The following is a 16274-nucleotide window of genomic DNA, read 5'->3' on the forward strand; positions in this document are numbered from 1 at the left end:
CAGGAGCTGAAGGCAAAAACACCAGAGCTCAATTTTTATCAGCTCTGCCAAGCTTGCATACTGTGACTGTTTCCCAAATTCCCCAAAACAGCTTTATGCAAAGGCAATGGCTTCTGTTCTAGCTGCTCCTGCACTCCCCAAGCACACACCACAAGTCCCTCCAGGGAGGCAGTGTGGTGGGAAGGTGAGAAGCCGAGCAAGTCAGGCGCTCCCACACCAGGCCCCGCATAGCAGCTCATCCCCAGGCAGCCTCCCGCAAAACCCTCAGCAAATTGCAAGCTCGCTGAGTCCCCTCATAGCTACTCTGAAGAGTTTAAAAAGCACTCTGATTAAACTGTACCAGTTACTGTACAGTTAAAGCTCTAGCCTCCACGTTTACACTTTAAAAGTGAAAAACGACAGTGGAAGGAAAAAGTCCTGGATCCCAGACGAGAAGCAAAAGGCCCGGTGATATAAAAGGTTACGTGCGATGGTGACCACAGCCTCGCAGGCCCCTCACTGTCACCCACTTTTATGTCCCCCCACTTCCTTCTTGGGACTTGGCTCCTCAACACGAGGAAGCCTGTGCGCGTGTCCACGAGTCACTGTTTCGGAAATCTGTCACCGAAACCCAGACCCACCGTCGTCTTCACTCCTCTCCCCGGTCATCTCCACAGACTCTGACAGCGAGGCCAGGGAGGTGCGTCTGGAGGAAGCCGCAGAGGTCACGCTGGCTTGCTTGCTCCCCGGGAGTCGGCTCACCCAGTGTTCGCACAAGGAGGAACTCGTGGAGCCTGCAGGAAAGGAAGCGGGCACCGAGGTCAGGCCAGAAGCCCGGGGACCTCACTGCCGGGCCAGCGCTAACTCCCAGACCCCACACCATGCCCACTCGAATGCCCCCTGTGAGGATGAAAAAGAGGGCAGACTCCCACTCACGTCTGCAGCTGTAAAATCCAAGTACAGGAATGGACACTTCATAAAGCAAAGTCTTAAGTGCCGGCAACAGAATGAACAGACACAACTGTTCATACCTTCCATCCACCCTATACACGTTTACTGAGCACGACAGCCCAGAGAGCGTTCTAAGCACCTGCAGTAATACTCCAGACAGAGAGACGAAAGCAAGCAGCGGTGTACTGTTACTTTCTTGGCCTTTGGTGAAATTTTTAAATCATTTAAACCACAGTCTTAATATACAACAAGCAAGCACACATACACAGGGCCACGTGCCGTTCTGTCTTCTCTGTTCCAGGAAGGCCCTTAAATATGAGTTAGGACAATAGAAGCCACTCCTGAGATGGACAGCGTGCAGCAGCATGACTATCTCGAGGACACCTCAAGGGGGTGTCAGGTCCGAGCACATCTCAAACTCTGGAAAGCACTGCGGGACGGCACTAGAGCCCTGGAGTTCCCGCCTTCCGTGAACGAAGAGAGCAGCTACAGACTGAGTGCTGTACTGCGTGGGGCGTGATGCACCAGGGGTCTCTCTGCCTCAGCGATGCTTCCTTTGAGCGGCTTCCGGCTTATCCCTCACAAGCTTCGAGGGGTGCAGGGATGAATAACTGCTCACACACGGCCACGTCCCACAACTCTGTCCTATTCTCTCAACTGCAACGTGGCACTAAGACGCCTTCTCCCCGTCTGGATTCTGTGTGGCTGCATCAAGTGTGGATACTGTTCTTGTGTTTGTTTAACACAACAGAGTAGATCTCCTCAAACTAAACCCAAGCCCTCTAAGATTAGTACAGCCTTCAATCCTTCCCCTAACAGAACAGGCCAACCTTACTGGAAAAAAAGAATAATTTGTAACGGTGCTTTACCCTTTGCAAAGGGCTTTAACCCAAGTTCACCTGATCTGCTGGACACAACGACCTCATGAGACAGGTAGCATTATTACACCCATGTTACGGCTGACAAATACGTGGCTTAGATGGGACATGCTCCACGATAACCCGAGCAAGGGGTGGCAAAGTCAAGTCTGGTTCTGCTTCCAAATCACGCGGTCCCTCTACTCTGCAAGCGCCTGGTGGTGCTCTTCAGCTCCCTCGCTCACTGACTCCACAAGTAAACACACGATTGTGCTCTGAGCTGGGCTCCACTCTACCTCCATGCCAACTCCTGGTATCACAGTTGCTTGCGCATTCCAGCCCCGTTTCCTTGACTGCAACCATTCTGCCTTCCAGATTAAATGCAAATGTGACAATTAACCTGATCCAACCAGCAGAATCAGAGGACCTTCTGGAGAAGTCCTCTGGATCATCAAGCACCACCTTCTGTTCTCAGAAAAACCGCACCTGGAGTGGAATGGCCTTACCCGCCACCGAGCTGTTGGCCGACCACGACGGTATAGCCGTCCGCCTCTGGTAGAAGAGGATGTACGCCGTCTGCGTGCAGACCTCATCTTCCGACAGCTGCTGCACGTCACTGTCGTCGAAGCAGTACCAGAGACCGTCCACGGAGTTCTTGCAGAACGCTGCCAAAGAGAGCCCACCAGCCATCAGTACTGGGGTGGCCACCCTGGCCGCTCCGCTCCACCCACAGACACTGTTTCCTTGCCTCACATAATTCAATAACTTTTTAAGGTCGCAGGTAGTAATGCAGAGAAAGCGTTAAAAAAAAAAAAGCCAAATTCCAAATCATACACAGGCAAGATGTTTCATGAAATTCCAACCTATTCCAAATGGATGAAATTCTACTTAATCTTAGAAAATGAGTATTTAGTTAAACCAATGGCTTTCAGACAGAAATGCTTTTGCCCCAGGGGACACGTGGTAATGAATGGAGACCTTTTTGACTGTCTCAACTTGGGGGGCGGCAGGGCAGGTAGGATACTAGTGATGAGTCGGGGGTAGAGACCAGGGCTGCTGCTGAACATGCTACCGTGCACAGGACAGCCCCACAATGAAGAGTCACCAGCAAACATGCTAATGTGCCAGGACTGAGCAGCTCTGTTTTAAGGATGCTGTAACATTTTAGTCTTTCGGGAACTAGAAATAATGATATTAATAATAGCAGCAGCTAATACTTGTTTAACACTTGTCATGTATCTCATTTGATCCTATGAAATTTGTTCTATTATTACTCCCATTTTACAGAGGCTCAAAACGATTAACCCGCCTGCCCAAGACCACACAGCTGGTAAAGCAGGGGGCCGAGTTCGTTTCAGAATTATCTAGTCCTTGAGCTTGTTCTTAGACCCCCACCCTACCCTGCCTCCCTCAGAGGCAGCAGAACGGTGCCTCATGGAAGTCCCCAGGCAAACTGAGAACGGGGGCTCGTGAATGCATGCGGCCTTCTCTCCAGATCAAATTCTAAGCCTGAGATAAGAATCAAGAGCGCTGAAGCACCAGCAAGGACAGACAGACACAGCTTACTGTGCTGGGAATCGATCAGGGAGTGTGATGAGCTGGATCCGGAAAGCTGTGTGCGTACCAGTGCTTTCTGACTTACTGGGGTGGGCATAAATGAGTGCTACAATATTTGGCTGAACGCCGGGACGGACTCAGTAGGGCCCCGGGGGCAGGACACATAAGGTCCCCGAGTGGCACCAGGAGTGACAGCCTTGACAGGCCACAACCACTGGGTAAGTGTGGACTCCGAGGAGATGAAAGGGACCCGGCGAGGCAGGGCTACACCAGACAGTGCCAACAAAGAAGAGCAGGTGAAGAATCTATGACTGCAGGGTAGGAAGGCGTCTGCAGCTGTGGACTCACTGGAACCAGAGGGGAAAGGCAAATGGAGCTGGTAAAACAGCAACTGTTTGGTCAGCGGCGCGGTCAGGCTTGATGCGCTATGGCCCAGCTGGAGAGGGGATGCGGTTCGGGAGTGGGAGAAGGGGTGGGAGGAAAACGGTACAGAGGAGCGTGCCTGAGAGAAGGTGGCTGAGCAACCGTGTACCAGCTCCAGTCTGCTTCTCCTCGGGATGCTCTGTCCTCAGCCACAGCATGGAAACTCTCAGGGGCTCACCAACGGGTTAATGATGTATTTATAAAATAAGTCTGTGTGCTTTTCTTCCCAGCGCTGTTTTCTAAATTGTTTTCTAGACCAGTGCTATGCAAATTGTGTCTCACAGACTGGTGCCAGTCCAAAAGAGAAGCACCAAAACGGGGTAAGCATTTAAAAACATTCATAGTAGTCTGATGTTTTTATTGCGTTTTTGTGTAAGTTCTGGCTCGCGAAGGATTGGAAATTTTGAAAAAGATTTAAGAAATCTTTTAAAAGGTTCTTCATTGCAGATCGTTTAAGCAGCGCTGTTCTAGAATCACTACAAGTCAGGCTTACATATACCATGTAACTATAGGCAGAACCAGTGCAAAATAACACATTAAAATAAACATTCCAAGTGAAAGCTCAGAAGTAATATCTTTAACTTAACAATGCTCAAGTACTTAAATGTTCTTATGAGAAAAGCAGTGGTATGGTCTAAGCATGGGAAGTAAAGTAAGTCAAGTCAAGTCACTCAGTCGTGTCCGACTCTTTGCGACCCCATGGACTATAGCCCACTAGGCTTCTCCGTCCATGGGATTTTCCAGGCAAGAATACTGGAGTGGGTTGCCATTTCCTTCTCCAGGAGGTCTTCCTGACCCAGGGATTGAACCCGGGTCTCCCGCATTGTAGGCAGACGCTTTACCATCTAAGCATGGGAAAGGGGAAATAAATGCAGAAAATATCTGAGTCACTCCTAGGTACCAGGCCCCAAGAAGCAGACATGAGCACTTTCAGCTCCCTTGCATGGCCACCAGGTTAGAATAAGGTTCTTCACCTAAGGTCACAGAGCTAGGAGGTGTGTCTGGCTTCTAGCCCACACTCCTCTAACTAATTGTACTGCCTCCAAGGTAGCTATGGTTTCCAGGCACTTTCCAGTCTGTTCCATAAACAGAGCAACACTGTCCTATTTCCTCAACATTTTCTAGCTAGAAACCACACAACATGCTTGTCCATATTTTCCTGAGAAACAGTCTTCCACATTGAAGATTCTTTACCAAAGCTGAAGCTACACAAACACCAACCAGGGATGCTGGACAAAGTATTACTTCACCAGCTAATGAGTGAAATTAAATTCCCTCTAAGTCCCTTTCAATTCTCAGAGTCCCTGAGTATATAACTCTGTGACTTAGTATCAAAGAATGGAGATATGACCAGGAATGCCCCAAGAGGAAAAATCCAACTAGATACACAAAGTGGTTCCCATAGAATATAAATATAAAATATGTAAGATACAAAATCTAGTATTAAAATCTGCCTTTAATAGATTTTTCAGTAGATCCTCTATCTCCTTCTTCTCCTATAAAGTGCTTCCTAGGGCAAAGTAGAGGCCATCCAAAGCGCTCCACTGAGATACACTCCAGGTTCCATCATTCCTTTCACAAGTGACTGCAGCTTGCGGCATCTAAATATTGAAAGAATTTGAACTTAATGGGTTTCAAGAACAAAAGATTGTGTCCAGTCACACTCAAGCTCTTGCCTCCTGGAGGAAGAGCAAGTTAAGAGAGGAAGTGTGCAAGGCCAAGGAGGGGGTCTAGGACCCGACAGGCTCATTCACCGTGTTATGGGGCTAACTGCCAGGGAGGAGTCTCAGAAAGCCTGAAAGACCAACCGGCAGGGCCAACCCTCCTCTACCTCCCCCCACGTTTACGAACCAACAGCACCCTGTTGGGGCCCGTGGTGGAAACCACTGAATTGAGGATGCAAGAAAGTCCCAGAGAAGTGTTTCTGCCAAACAGGCTGAGTGGGAAGGACATAGAAACCCGAGTCCTGGCCACCTATACATCAAGTTCCCCCATACACAAATGTCCAGGCAAGAAGCCCCCAATATACGTGCCTCCCCAGCATGCATGCATGCCCTGAACCCCATCACTCCATTTCTGAGACTCAATCTCAAAGAGATACAGAATTAACACAGAGAAAAGGGGACGATGCACAAAGATATTCACCAGTGTCATCTTCAAAGGACATGGTTATATATCAGACTAGAGTTTCATCATCAGAATATCCTGCAGTCATTAAAAATAACGTTTACCAAAAGTTAAGTGTCTGCCCCGTGAGAGTAGGTGGCAGGTTACTAATCGCAGCTTCCCCTGACCCTCCAGGAAGGGGGTGCTCTGGCCACTCTCTTCTCGTGGCCCCTGTTCTACCCACAGTCCACACTTCAATCACAGAACCTAATACACACTTCGCTCTTTCATATTACGTGTGCCTACGCTGTCCCAACCACTTGTTTACACTCTTGGAAGACAGAGGCTGAGATTTTTTTCGTTTCCAACATGTCTCTGATATGTTATGGCCCATGGCAAGCAAGAAACAGAGGAGGTGCTCCATAGCGGTTCACCTGTACAGAGCACATCAGCACAAACCACAACAGTATAAAGTAACGGCCAAAACGTACAGAAAACATTGGAGGTTAACACCACTTATCGAAATGTTGCCTACTTACAATGGGATATTATTCAGCCTTAAAAAAGAAGGACATTTTGACACACAGTACAACATGGGTGACTCCTGAATACATTACGCTAAGTGAAGTAAGCCAGACACAAAAGGACAAATACTGTATGATTCACTTACACGAGGTACCCAGAGTAATCAGTTTCATAGAAAGAACGGTGGCTGCCAGGGATGGGGGAGGGGTCAACAGGGAGTTACTGCTTAATGGATGCAGGGTTTCAATTTGGGAAGATGAAAGAAACTCGAGATGGACAGTGGTCATGACTGCACGAAGATATGAATGAACTTAATGACGCTGAACTGTATGCTTGCTGCTAAGTCACTTCAGTCATGTCCGACTCTGTGCGACCCCATAGACGGCAGCCCACCAGGCTCCCCCGTCCCTGGGATTCTCCAGGCAAGAACACTGGAGGGGGTTGCCATTTCCTTCTCCAATGCAGGAAAGTGAAAAGTGAAAGTGAAGTCGCTCAGTCGAGTCCGACTCTTAGCGACCCCATGGACTGCAGCCTACCAGGCTCTGCCGTCCATGGGATTTTCCAGGCAAGAGTACTGGAGTGGGGTGCCATTGCCTTCTCCAGAACCGTATTCTTAAAAATAGTTAAAAAGGAAAATTCTGTTGTGTGTTATTTATCACAGTTTCTAAAAATTTTTTTTTTTCTTTTAAAGTTTTTGGCCATGCCACAGAGATGTGGGCTCTTAGTTCCCCAACCAGGGACTGAACTCTCACCCCCTACAGTGGAAGTGCAAAGTCTTGATCTCTGGACTCCAGGGAACTCCCACCACCATTTTCTGAGTAATAATCTCAGGGATTATTTTGGAGCGGCATCCTCATGGGTTGATGGTACTATTCTTTTTGCCTCTTTCTAGTCTCTAAATTTCAAGACGAGCACTACTGCTTTGACAAATCAAAAAAATTAATTTGAACACAAAGCAAAAAGAAAACCCCTTACAAGTCACTTTAAAGACACTATTAAAAAAAAGTGGTCCACAACCACTCCAAATCAGGGAGATGCTAGGCCCTGAAGGAAGCAGAGCAGAACCTTAAATGGGGCTGTGCAGGTGAGGTCAAGAAGGCAAGTCCTGGGTGAGCCAAATGAGGCCACCCCTCTGCACAGGCCACCACTCTCCCTGCTCGGGTCAGAGCCTGACCAGATGAGGCCAGGGAACAGAGAGCTGGAAGGTGAAAGCTGCCCTCGTGGTCGGCACACTTCCCGCTGGAAGAGAAAGCAAGGTTCTAAAGCACAGCCACCCTGTCGCAAGCACAACACGTCGGGGGGATCGTCAGCACAGGCGCCCGGCCTCTCGCGCTGCAGACCTGTGTAGTGCCCCCCTTGCATGGTGCCATGATGATTGCACACGGCATACAGGTCATAGATGTAGTCCTCAGGGTCCCTCCCGAGTCCGTAGGGCCGTCTCCATGGAGACCAGTGGGATGGCAGACTCCAGCTGCTCTGGCTTCGCTTAACCACGTGAGGTGTCATGTCCAGGCCGGTCAAAGGGAACTTGACCATGTTCTGAAGTTTCATACGCTTGTCTCCTTCCTGTTGCAAGAAGAAAAACAAGTCCTGATGGCACATTCATGCGAGCAGAGGGTAGGCCAGTTCAGCGTGAAAGGCAGACTCTATTGGCTAAAGTAGGTTTGAGTTTCCTATCTGATGTTTCCAAAGACATACGACACAGGGAACAGATTAATACTGTTAACTACTGGGGTTGGCCAAAAAGTTCATTCACATTTTCCCGTAAGATGCCATAGACTAACCTGAACGAACTTTCTGGCCAACCCAATACCTGGAGGGTTTTAATATCACCAAAAATGGAACCCACGATTAACTACATGTAAGAGGATAATGAGCTTTCTGGTCCTTACCTAATAAAAGTTTTTAACGTGCAAAATGACAATTTCCGGTGGTTCATCCAGAGGCATGAAAAGGAATGGAGTAACAACATATGTCAAGGGACAGCATGGTGTTGGCACCAAACTCACGGAACAGGGCCTCTTCCCGGCCCTTCCTCCAGGAAGTACATTCAAAGTTAACAGTGACTCAGCTTGCTACATTCACTGAGCTGACAACCTTAGGCAACCTGGAAATCTTGCCATCAGATGAAAGATATCTACTGAATGTTTCCTGTGTCTATAGTGAAAGTCACTCAGTCATGTCCATGGAATTCTCCAGGCCAGAATATTGGAGTGGGTAGCCTTTCCCTTCTCCAGGGGATCTTCCCAACCCAGGGATCAAACCCAGGTCTTCCACATTGCAGGCGGATTCTTTACCAATTGAGCCATAAGGGAAGCCCTCCTGTGTCTATGGGGGCTTTAAAAAAATGAATCAGGTATAGATAATGCCAATTCTAAGGGAAAAAAAAAGTTTCTAAGAGAAAGGCAGGCGGTCCTGCAGGATCAGGCTAAAGAACCTGGATCCTGCTCTGTAGTCAAGGGGGAAGCTTGGGGAGGAAGCTTGGGGGAAGTCAAGGGGACGCTCTGAGGCAGGACATGATGTCATCAGAGCTGCCATGAAGTAGTGCCCAAAATGTGCTCCAGAGGGAAGAGCAGCGTAGGTTACAAAACCAATAAAAAGACACCGCAACTGCAACCTGCTGGGAAGGAGCAGAAAGTTGGAACTGGCAGGATGACAGCAAGAATGGGGAGAAGAGGACACATCCAGAAGGAAGTGGGGAGGACAACCAAGCCCAGGTGTTAGAGACAAGAAAGAATAGCCAAAGATGACACTACAGTTTTGAGCTGGGGCGCTGGAGGCGTGACTATATGTCTTCAAAAGAAACAGAAAGCAAAGGACATCAGTCTGTGTGTGTGGAAAGAGACAGAGGGCTGGGCAAACCCTCAACAGGCCGTCCACCCGCAGACCCCAATGGAGGCGTGCAGCTGGGACACTCAAGGCAAATGCTCACTCCTCACTAGCACAGGGGCTGGACTCCAAACCTCCATGCACTAAGCCCCGCCCCGGCGACCTTGTGTGCGCCCCCAACATCTTCACTTCATCAGCGAATCTTAGCCATCTCCCAATCTATCCGGGTCTCTCCACCTCCGCTGCCGCAACTCCAATGCCAGCCATCAGCCGGGCCTGCCCTGGATAAACGGCCTCCTTCAGACCTCCCTGTCTGCATCCTTGTAGCCTCTCTTCAAATCACGCCTTTGGTCATGTTGCTTCAGTGGTTCAGAACCCCACTCTGCCTACCAGGCTTGGATGGCCAGCCACAGCCGGCCTCTTCTACTTCAACTCTCGCCTTTCTCCCTGACCCCCCGGACCTCCAGCCACACTGGCCTCGGCTCTCAGCCCCCTGCCCTGCTCTGCACCCGCTGTGTCCAGGCACTATGTGCGTGCCCCTCCCTCACCTGCTGCAGGCCTCCTGCTGATCTTTCAGATCCACACGTTCTTGCAGCCAGGCTCAGAGACTCCTCCAGCATCTACCTTTCATTTACCTCCCTTACAAGGGGGCCGCCCAGGACAGCTCTAACCTCAGGAACAGACAGCCTTTTTGGGAAAACTGACTCACAAAGCCATACAATGCAAAGCAGATTTTCTTCGTATACATGTATGACTCATCTCCCCAACTGTACAACAGCTCCTTGGAAGCAGGACAACACCCGTTATTAATTTAGGTAGAAAAAGAATTCTTCCCGCCCCCAGAGAGGAGCTCAATTTTTTTTTAATCCCAAGGCACACTTACATGAGCACAACATTTACAAATCTAAAGCAAATCCTCAGGAACAAAGTAAAATATCTGCCGTATGAACTAAAATGGTTGGGATTCAAAGGTCACAGGACACTTGAACTTTGCTTTGGGAAAGAACAAAACAGGGCCCCAAACACAGGGAAAATGTGGGTCTGTAACAACACAAGATCGTGGGCTCTCACGGGGACACCAGAGAACCATCCCCAACAGCCCGCCAGTAGGAGGCGTAAGACACCTGGTCACAGCGCTCTTCCCTGGGCCAGAGGCTCTCCTTACCTGTCGAAATCTCTTCAGATGGATAATCAGCACGTCGGGCAGAGTCCAGAGGCTCAATGTAATGCTGCCTTGTTGCAGCTGCTTACAGTGCGGGCACCGCCAGGCGTCGTCAGGGGCGAGCTGGAAACAAGGAGCACGACGCTGTTAGCGACATTTAAGCAGGACCCCTAGAGGAGAAAGCCTTGTCTCCTCACTTCTGGGCCAAGGCATGGCACAACTCTGAATCCCTCTACAAACTACGTTTAATGGGAGTCAATGGAAAAACACAATCAAAGGGCTACGGTTGGCACCCAAACACTGGCTGAATAGCTGCTGCTGCTGTTGTTGTTCACTCGCTAAGTTGTGTCCGACTCTGTGGCCCCATGGACTGCAGCACGCCAGGGTTCCCTGTCCTTCACCAGCTCCCGGAGTTTGCTCAAACTCAGGTCCATTGAGTCGGTGATGCTATGTAGCCATCTCATCCTCTGTTGCCCTGTTCTCCTTTTACCTTCAATCTTTCCCAGCACCAGGGTCTTTTCCAATGATTTCTGAATAGACTCTCTCAAAAAGGAACGACCAATGAGGTAAATCCTATAGAAAGATGTTAAATGTCACAGAAGCTCGTCATACTCCCAAACTCGTCACCTTTCTGTCAATACAGTTCCCCTTTCTCCTCCTGTGTGTCCTACCCCAGCAAATATCACTACCACCTGTTAAGAGCAGAACACAGGAGTCATCCCAAAGCCTCAAATCCTTCCCTCTTCCTCCACTCGTCCATCCAAGATAACACCCCTCTAACATTCCTCACACCTGTCTCCTTCCTTCTCCATCCCCCTCAACCCAGCTTAATTCAAAGTCCTCATTCACTCTTATCCCTTCTTCCTCTAGTCTCTTATCTCTTAATTGTTCTTCCTCCCCCAAACATCAAACTGCTCCAGACAATCCTCCCCCTCCTGCTTACCACCAAGATCTTTCTCAACACCAGTCTGAGGCCTCAAATCCCGGGTGTCCCATCTGCAGGGAAGGATTTCAGGAAGGGGACATAGAAGTGCTAACAGGACATGTCTGGTGAGAGAGGTTTTTTAAATTTCATTCTGGATTTCAGAAGATGCCTCAGATCTGGAACCATTAACATGATGAAGTGAGGGCAGCCATGGGAACAGAACAGATAGCCATGCCCTCTGAGATGTCAGAGAAGCCAAGGACAGAACCTGGGGCGATGCATATTTTTAAGGGAAACAAAGATTGAGAAATCACCGAAAGCTGAGGATACAGTCAGAAACTCAGGCAAGTCAGCAGCATTTCTTTCATGCAGACCAAGTTAAGAGTGGCAAGAACAGGCTGGTTATCAGAACCACATCCCATGGAAAGAACTGAATGCAGACTGAGCAAAGGCCACTGAACTGAGCCCAGGAGGGGCCCAAAGAATCCTGGACAGCTGTCAGAAAGCCAAATCAGAGAGATGACGAGGGATCTGGGAGGGAGGAAGGAGAACGCGCTGAAACCACTAATGATCAAGTTGGGCAGAAAAGAAGAGAAAGACTGGCAGGACAGCCTGAAGGGGAAGCAGAGGTCAGGGGATTTCTTTCATGAGAGGAAGACCCAGCTGTGTGTGCAGGAAAGATGTGGAGGGACAGGCGTCTGAGTGGCTGGAGCTGAGTGAGAACGCTAGACAGGAGGGACCTATGCTGTCATCTGACAAGTCCACATCTTGGCAACATGCAAACTGTCCACCTAAGTACATGGCCACCCAGCCCAGCACTCCTGGTAAAGAAGCAGGCTGTTTGTTTTTTCATTTTCAACACATCGTGAACAGATACTCTTTTATAAGATACAGCAAGAACGTCATGACAATGTCCAATAGTTTTGATAGTTTCTACAGCAACGCTCTGTTCCTGTACTGAGCGCATCATAAACTGCCACAAAGCTGCCAGGTCTATGGAGCACAGCTGGAGCACGGCCGGCCTCACGAACTCCTGGCAGGGAAGGCGCTGGCTCAGGAGGCAGCTGCTCCACTTTCAGTCTGTTATAGAGTTCGTCCTCAGATTAAGATGAAATTACTCTCCCTGCAATTTCCAGTCTCTAATTCTGCTTTTTAGTTAAAAGAAGTCCAAATCCTCATCCACAAGATGAAATGGATGAAAATACCTATCAGATCTTCACTTTAGGTCTCCTTTGTCAAAACACATTCAGCCGTGCCAGGATTTCCAGATGCACCATCCACAATCCACACTCTCTGCCTGTGCCCCTCGATGTCAGTCTCTTAACAGTGAACATCCAAGGTGATGAGGAGAGAAGGGCTGTCACCACCTGAGACCTGGACACTGTTTCCAAAGCATCCTTAGGCGGCCAACAGCACTGACATTCGCAAATGCTGTTGACCATCACTACTGAGCTTGCAGACAGCCTGACCCCAAAATTATCACCACGCAGCCTAAGTTTGACCTGCTCCTCTTTCCTATCTGAACTGTTATTTCTGGACCCAATGACTGAGCTTCCCAAGGAACACTCACTCATTCATTGCAGGATATATTTATTGAAAGCCTTCTATGGAAGTGCTGGACCCTGCAGTACTTGCTAGGGTTATTTTACGACCAGGACAAAGTCTCTTACCTGCCATGCCCCACCACATCGGCCTCATTTCTGTTTCTCAACCTTTCTTCTACCCCACGGCCTTAGCTTCTTTATTTACTTGTTTATCCCCACTACACTGTAACAGCCTGAGGGCAAAAATGCTGTCTGTCTTGGTCCCTGCTATAACCCCAGGCCAACCACAGGACCTGGCACATAGTATGCACTCAACAAACAGGTACTGAATGAACAAATCCTGATTACAAGATCAGTGAGATGTTTTGTAGAATACCAATGTTGTCATCTGGGCTTCCCTGATAGCTCAGTTGGTAAAGAATCCGCCTGCAATGCAGGAGACTTGGTTCAATTCGTTGTCATCTAGTGAAAGTGAAAGTGAAGTTATGTCCAACTCTTTGCGACCCCATGGACTATAGCCCACCAGGCTCCTCTGTCCATGGGATTTTCCAGGCAATAGTACTGGAATGGATTGCCATTTCATTCTCCAGGGGATCTTCCCAACCCAGGGATTGAACCCGGGTCTCCCGCATTGTAGACAGATGCTTTACCGTCTGAGCCACCAGGGAAGTCCCCATCTAGTAGATCTGCCCAACTTTAAGCTTTGCTGCTGCTACGTCACTTCAGTCGAATCCGACTCTGTGTGACCCCATGGATGGCCTCCCACCAGGCTCCTCTGTCCCTGGGATTCTCCAGGCAAGAACACTGGAGTGGGTTGCCATTCCCTTCTCCAATGCATGAAAGTGAAAAGTGAAAGTGAAGTCACTCAGTCGTGTCCGACTCTTAGCGACCTCATGGACTGCAGCCTACCAGGCTCCTCCGTCCATGGGACGTTCCAGGCAAGAGTACTGGAGTGGGGTGCCATTGCCTTCTCCGACTTTAAGCTTTGAACATCTCCCCCACCCCCAAAAAAAGGTAAATAGGATAAGGGGCTACACAGAGCATGTAATCAGTCAGGTTCAATGTCAATCGTTTTATATACGCCTAAGATTAATATGTCTAATGAAAAAATAGTAAAGGAACTAGCTATTAACTGAGTGGAGGAGAAAAGGCTTAGTAAGAAGATGAAAACTATTTTCAAACATCTGAAGGATAAACAAGTAGAAGAAAACGAAGACCCGTTCTCAATTGTTCTTAATGACCTGAGAGTTTGCCTGTGCGTTGTAGCAACTGAGGATGTATTTCAAGGTAACATCAGTCACCATCAGAGATATCCAAAGAAATAGTGTCTCTGACAAACGGCAGCTGGACAATCATCTATTTGAAATTAGCAGAAGAACTCAATCATTAGAAAAAAGCTTTAAAGTCCCCTCCAACTCTGAAATTCCATGATTCCCTACATGCAAGAATGAGTAGTAACAATCAGTAGTTGGAATTATGATCCTAAACATCAACTCAAAATCAGATGAACTCTAAGTGCTCTCATCAAGGTTTCTCAAGGTGTCTAAACCTGAAAAGGCTTAAAAACCACACAGCACTGTTGCATGGTGAGCAGCAAGAGTGCTTCAGTTCCTTGGTTCTGACTGCTACTGTAATGTCTGTTCTTTTCCTCTACACTGAAAGGGCTATTTATGTATCCTTTTAAAAGTATTGAGAAAGTCAGCACACTATATTAGCTGCATGAAAGGGTATGAATGATCCAGAATATCCCTCCATAAATTTGCTTTATCATGAACTACAGTCGCACCTAACTAAAGATCTCCAAGTTAGTGGTAGTTTTCTAACTGTGTGTTTAATACAGGGTTTTGATTCCAGAATAATAACAGAAGGATTTTTACAAAACTGCAAAGGAAAAGGCACTTTAGCTTTGTCAACGAATCAAAATACACAAAGAGATGGACAGGGAAACACTGACACGGCCAAAACATCTCTATATACTAAGATTCATGCTAAACTTGCTGATGTTTTAACAGAAGCAGCAGTAGATTCCTCTTGGTCATTAACAAAAAAGATAAACACAGTGACCCCTTCATGGTTGAGATCATGGAGATGAAACATAAACCTGAAACTATGTAAGCTTAACCAGAGGTCTTGTTTTGGACGATGGGACATGCCATCCTGACGTGGAAAAAGAAAAGAAAAAGATGCATATATCCTTATATGCTATGTGCCATTAGAATACAAAAAATCAGAAGTGAATTCTGGCTTTTTAAAAATAAGAGTGCAGGGGAGAGAGAAATTAGTAAAGGCTGAAAGAAAATTCACTAAAGATGGAGTTTTAAAAGTAATAAAACTTTACAAAATAGTGTGGCTGTGACTTAAAGGGTGTACTATTGTTAATCAAAAGGGAACTGACTCCTTTGCCTTAAATGCTCTTGCAAAAGAAGGCCGAGTAGCTTTGCACAGAGCTAAGAGCAAGGTGGAAAAGCTGACTCTGGCCTGTGGTGGGGTAGCTCTAAATTCTTTTGATGACCTGAATCCTGACTGTTTGGGACATGCTGAACTTGTCCATGACTACACACTGGGAGAAGACAAGTTCGCCTTTATTGAGAAATGCAACATCTGTGACATTACCGGTCAAAGGACAAAATAAGCACACACTCATGCAAATCAAAGAGGCAATAAAAGATGGCTGGAGGGCTGTTACAAAGGCTGTCGATGATGGCTGTGTCACCCCCAGTGCTGGTGCAGCGGGCGTGGCAATGGCAGATGACAGCCTTGATTGTGTACAAGTCCAGTGTGTAAGGGGCAGGGCCCAACTCGGGAGTCCAAGTATTGCTGATGAATTGCTCACTATTCACGAGGTTCCTGCTCAGAACTTGGGTTTTGACCTTCAGGAAACACCAGTTTAGGTTCAACCAGAATATTCAGAATCAGGTCAGTTTGTGGGTGCGGACTTGAACGCAGACGAGTCAATGGAAGGCATATGAGATGACTGCTATGTAAAGAATCAGCTTCATCACTCCTGCACTGTAACTGCCACCAACATTCTCCTGGTTGATGAGTTTATGAGAGCTGAGATGTCTCCTCTAAAAGGAAAGTAGAACTGAAGCTTCCCTTATATCATCTGAATCATGAAGACTCTATAGAGTGATCCTAAGAATATAGGTATGGAATTTTGATCCAAGCCTCAAATGAAAGGAATTTTCTTTTTTCATTTGAAAAAATAAGACAACACCGGCACCTATTCAAATTCTGAAGTTTTGAAATTACAGTGTATTTTAAACTGCTCTGAATTATACACACATACAGCAGGCTATATTTATCCAATGAACAGGATGTTTAGCTTAACTTAGTTATATAAAAATGTTAGATAAGCATATGTTATCTACCTTGCTATTAAATATTCCTGTTGAAAACACACACACAGTCAAGGG

General features: G+C 47.6%; 1 protein-coding gene and 1 pseudogene across 2 annotated transcripts in view; one reads left to right on the top strand and one right to left on the bottom strand.

Moving 5' to 3' along the window:
* USP31 (ubiquitin specific peptidase 31) overlaps positions 1-16274 on the bottom strand; it is an 83470-nt gene that overhangs the window by 9666 nt on the left and 57530 nt on the right. For both annotated transcript variants that reach the window (XM_002698023.4, XM_024985423.2), the window contains exons 12-15: positions 10393-10512; positions 7739-7964; positions 2294-2452; positions 621-773 (exon numbers count right to left, since the gene is read on the bottom strand). In XM_002698023.4, the coding sequence (XP_002698069.2) occupies positions 621-773; positions 2294-2452; positions 7739-7964; positions 10393-10512 (658 nt within the window). The remainder of the gene's footprint in view (positions 1-620; positions 774-2293; positions 2453-7738; positions 7965-10392; positions 10513-16274) is intronic.
* On the top strand, positions 11834-15941 carry LOC107131817 (T-complex protein 1 subunit zeta-like; annotated as a pseudogene).

This window comes from Bos taurus, chromosome 25 (genome assembly GCF_002263795.3).
Source record: "Bos taurus isolate L1 Dominette 01449 registration number 42190680 breed Hereford chromosome 25, ARS-UCD2.0, whole genome shotgun sequence".
NCBI classification, from domain to species: domain Eukaryota; kingdom Metazoa; phylum Chordata; class Mammalia; order Artiodactyla; family Bovidae; genus Bos; species Bos taurus.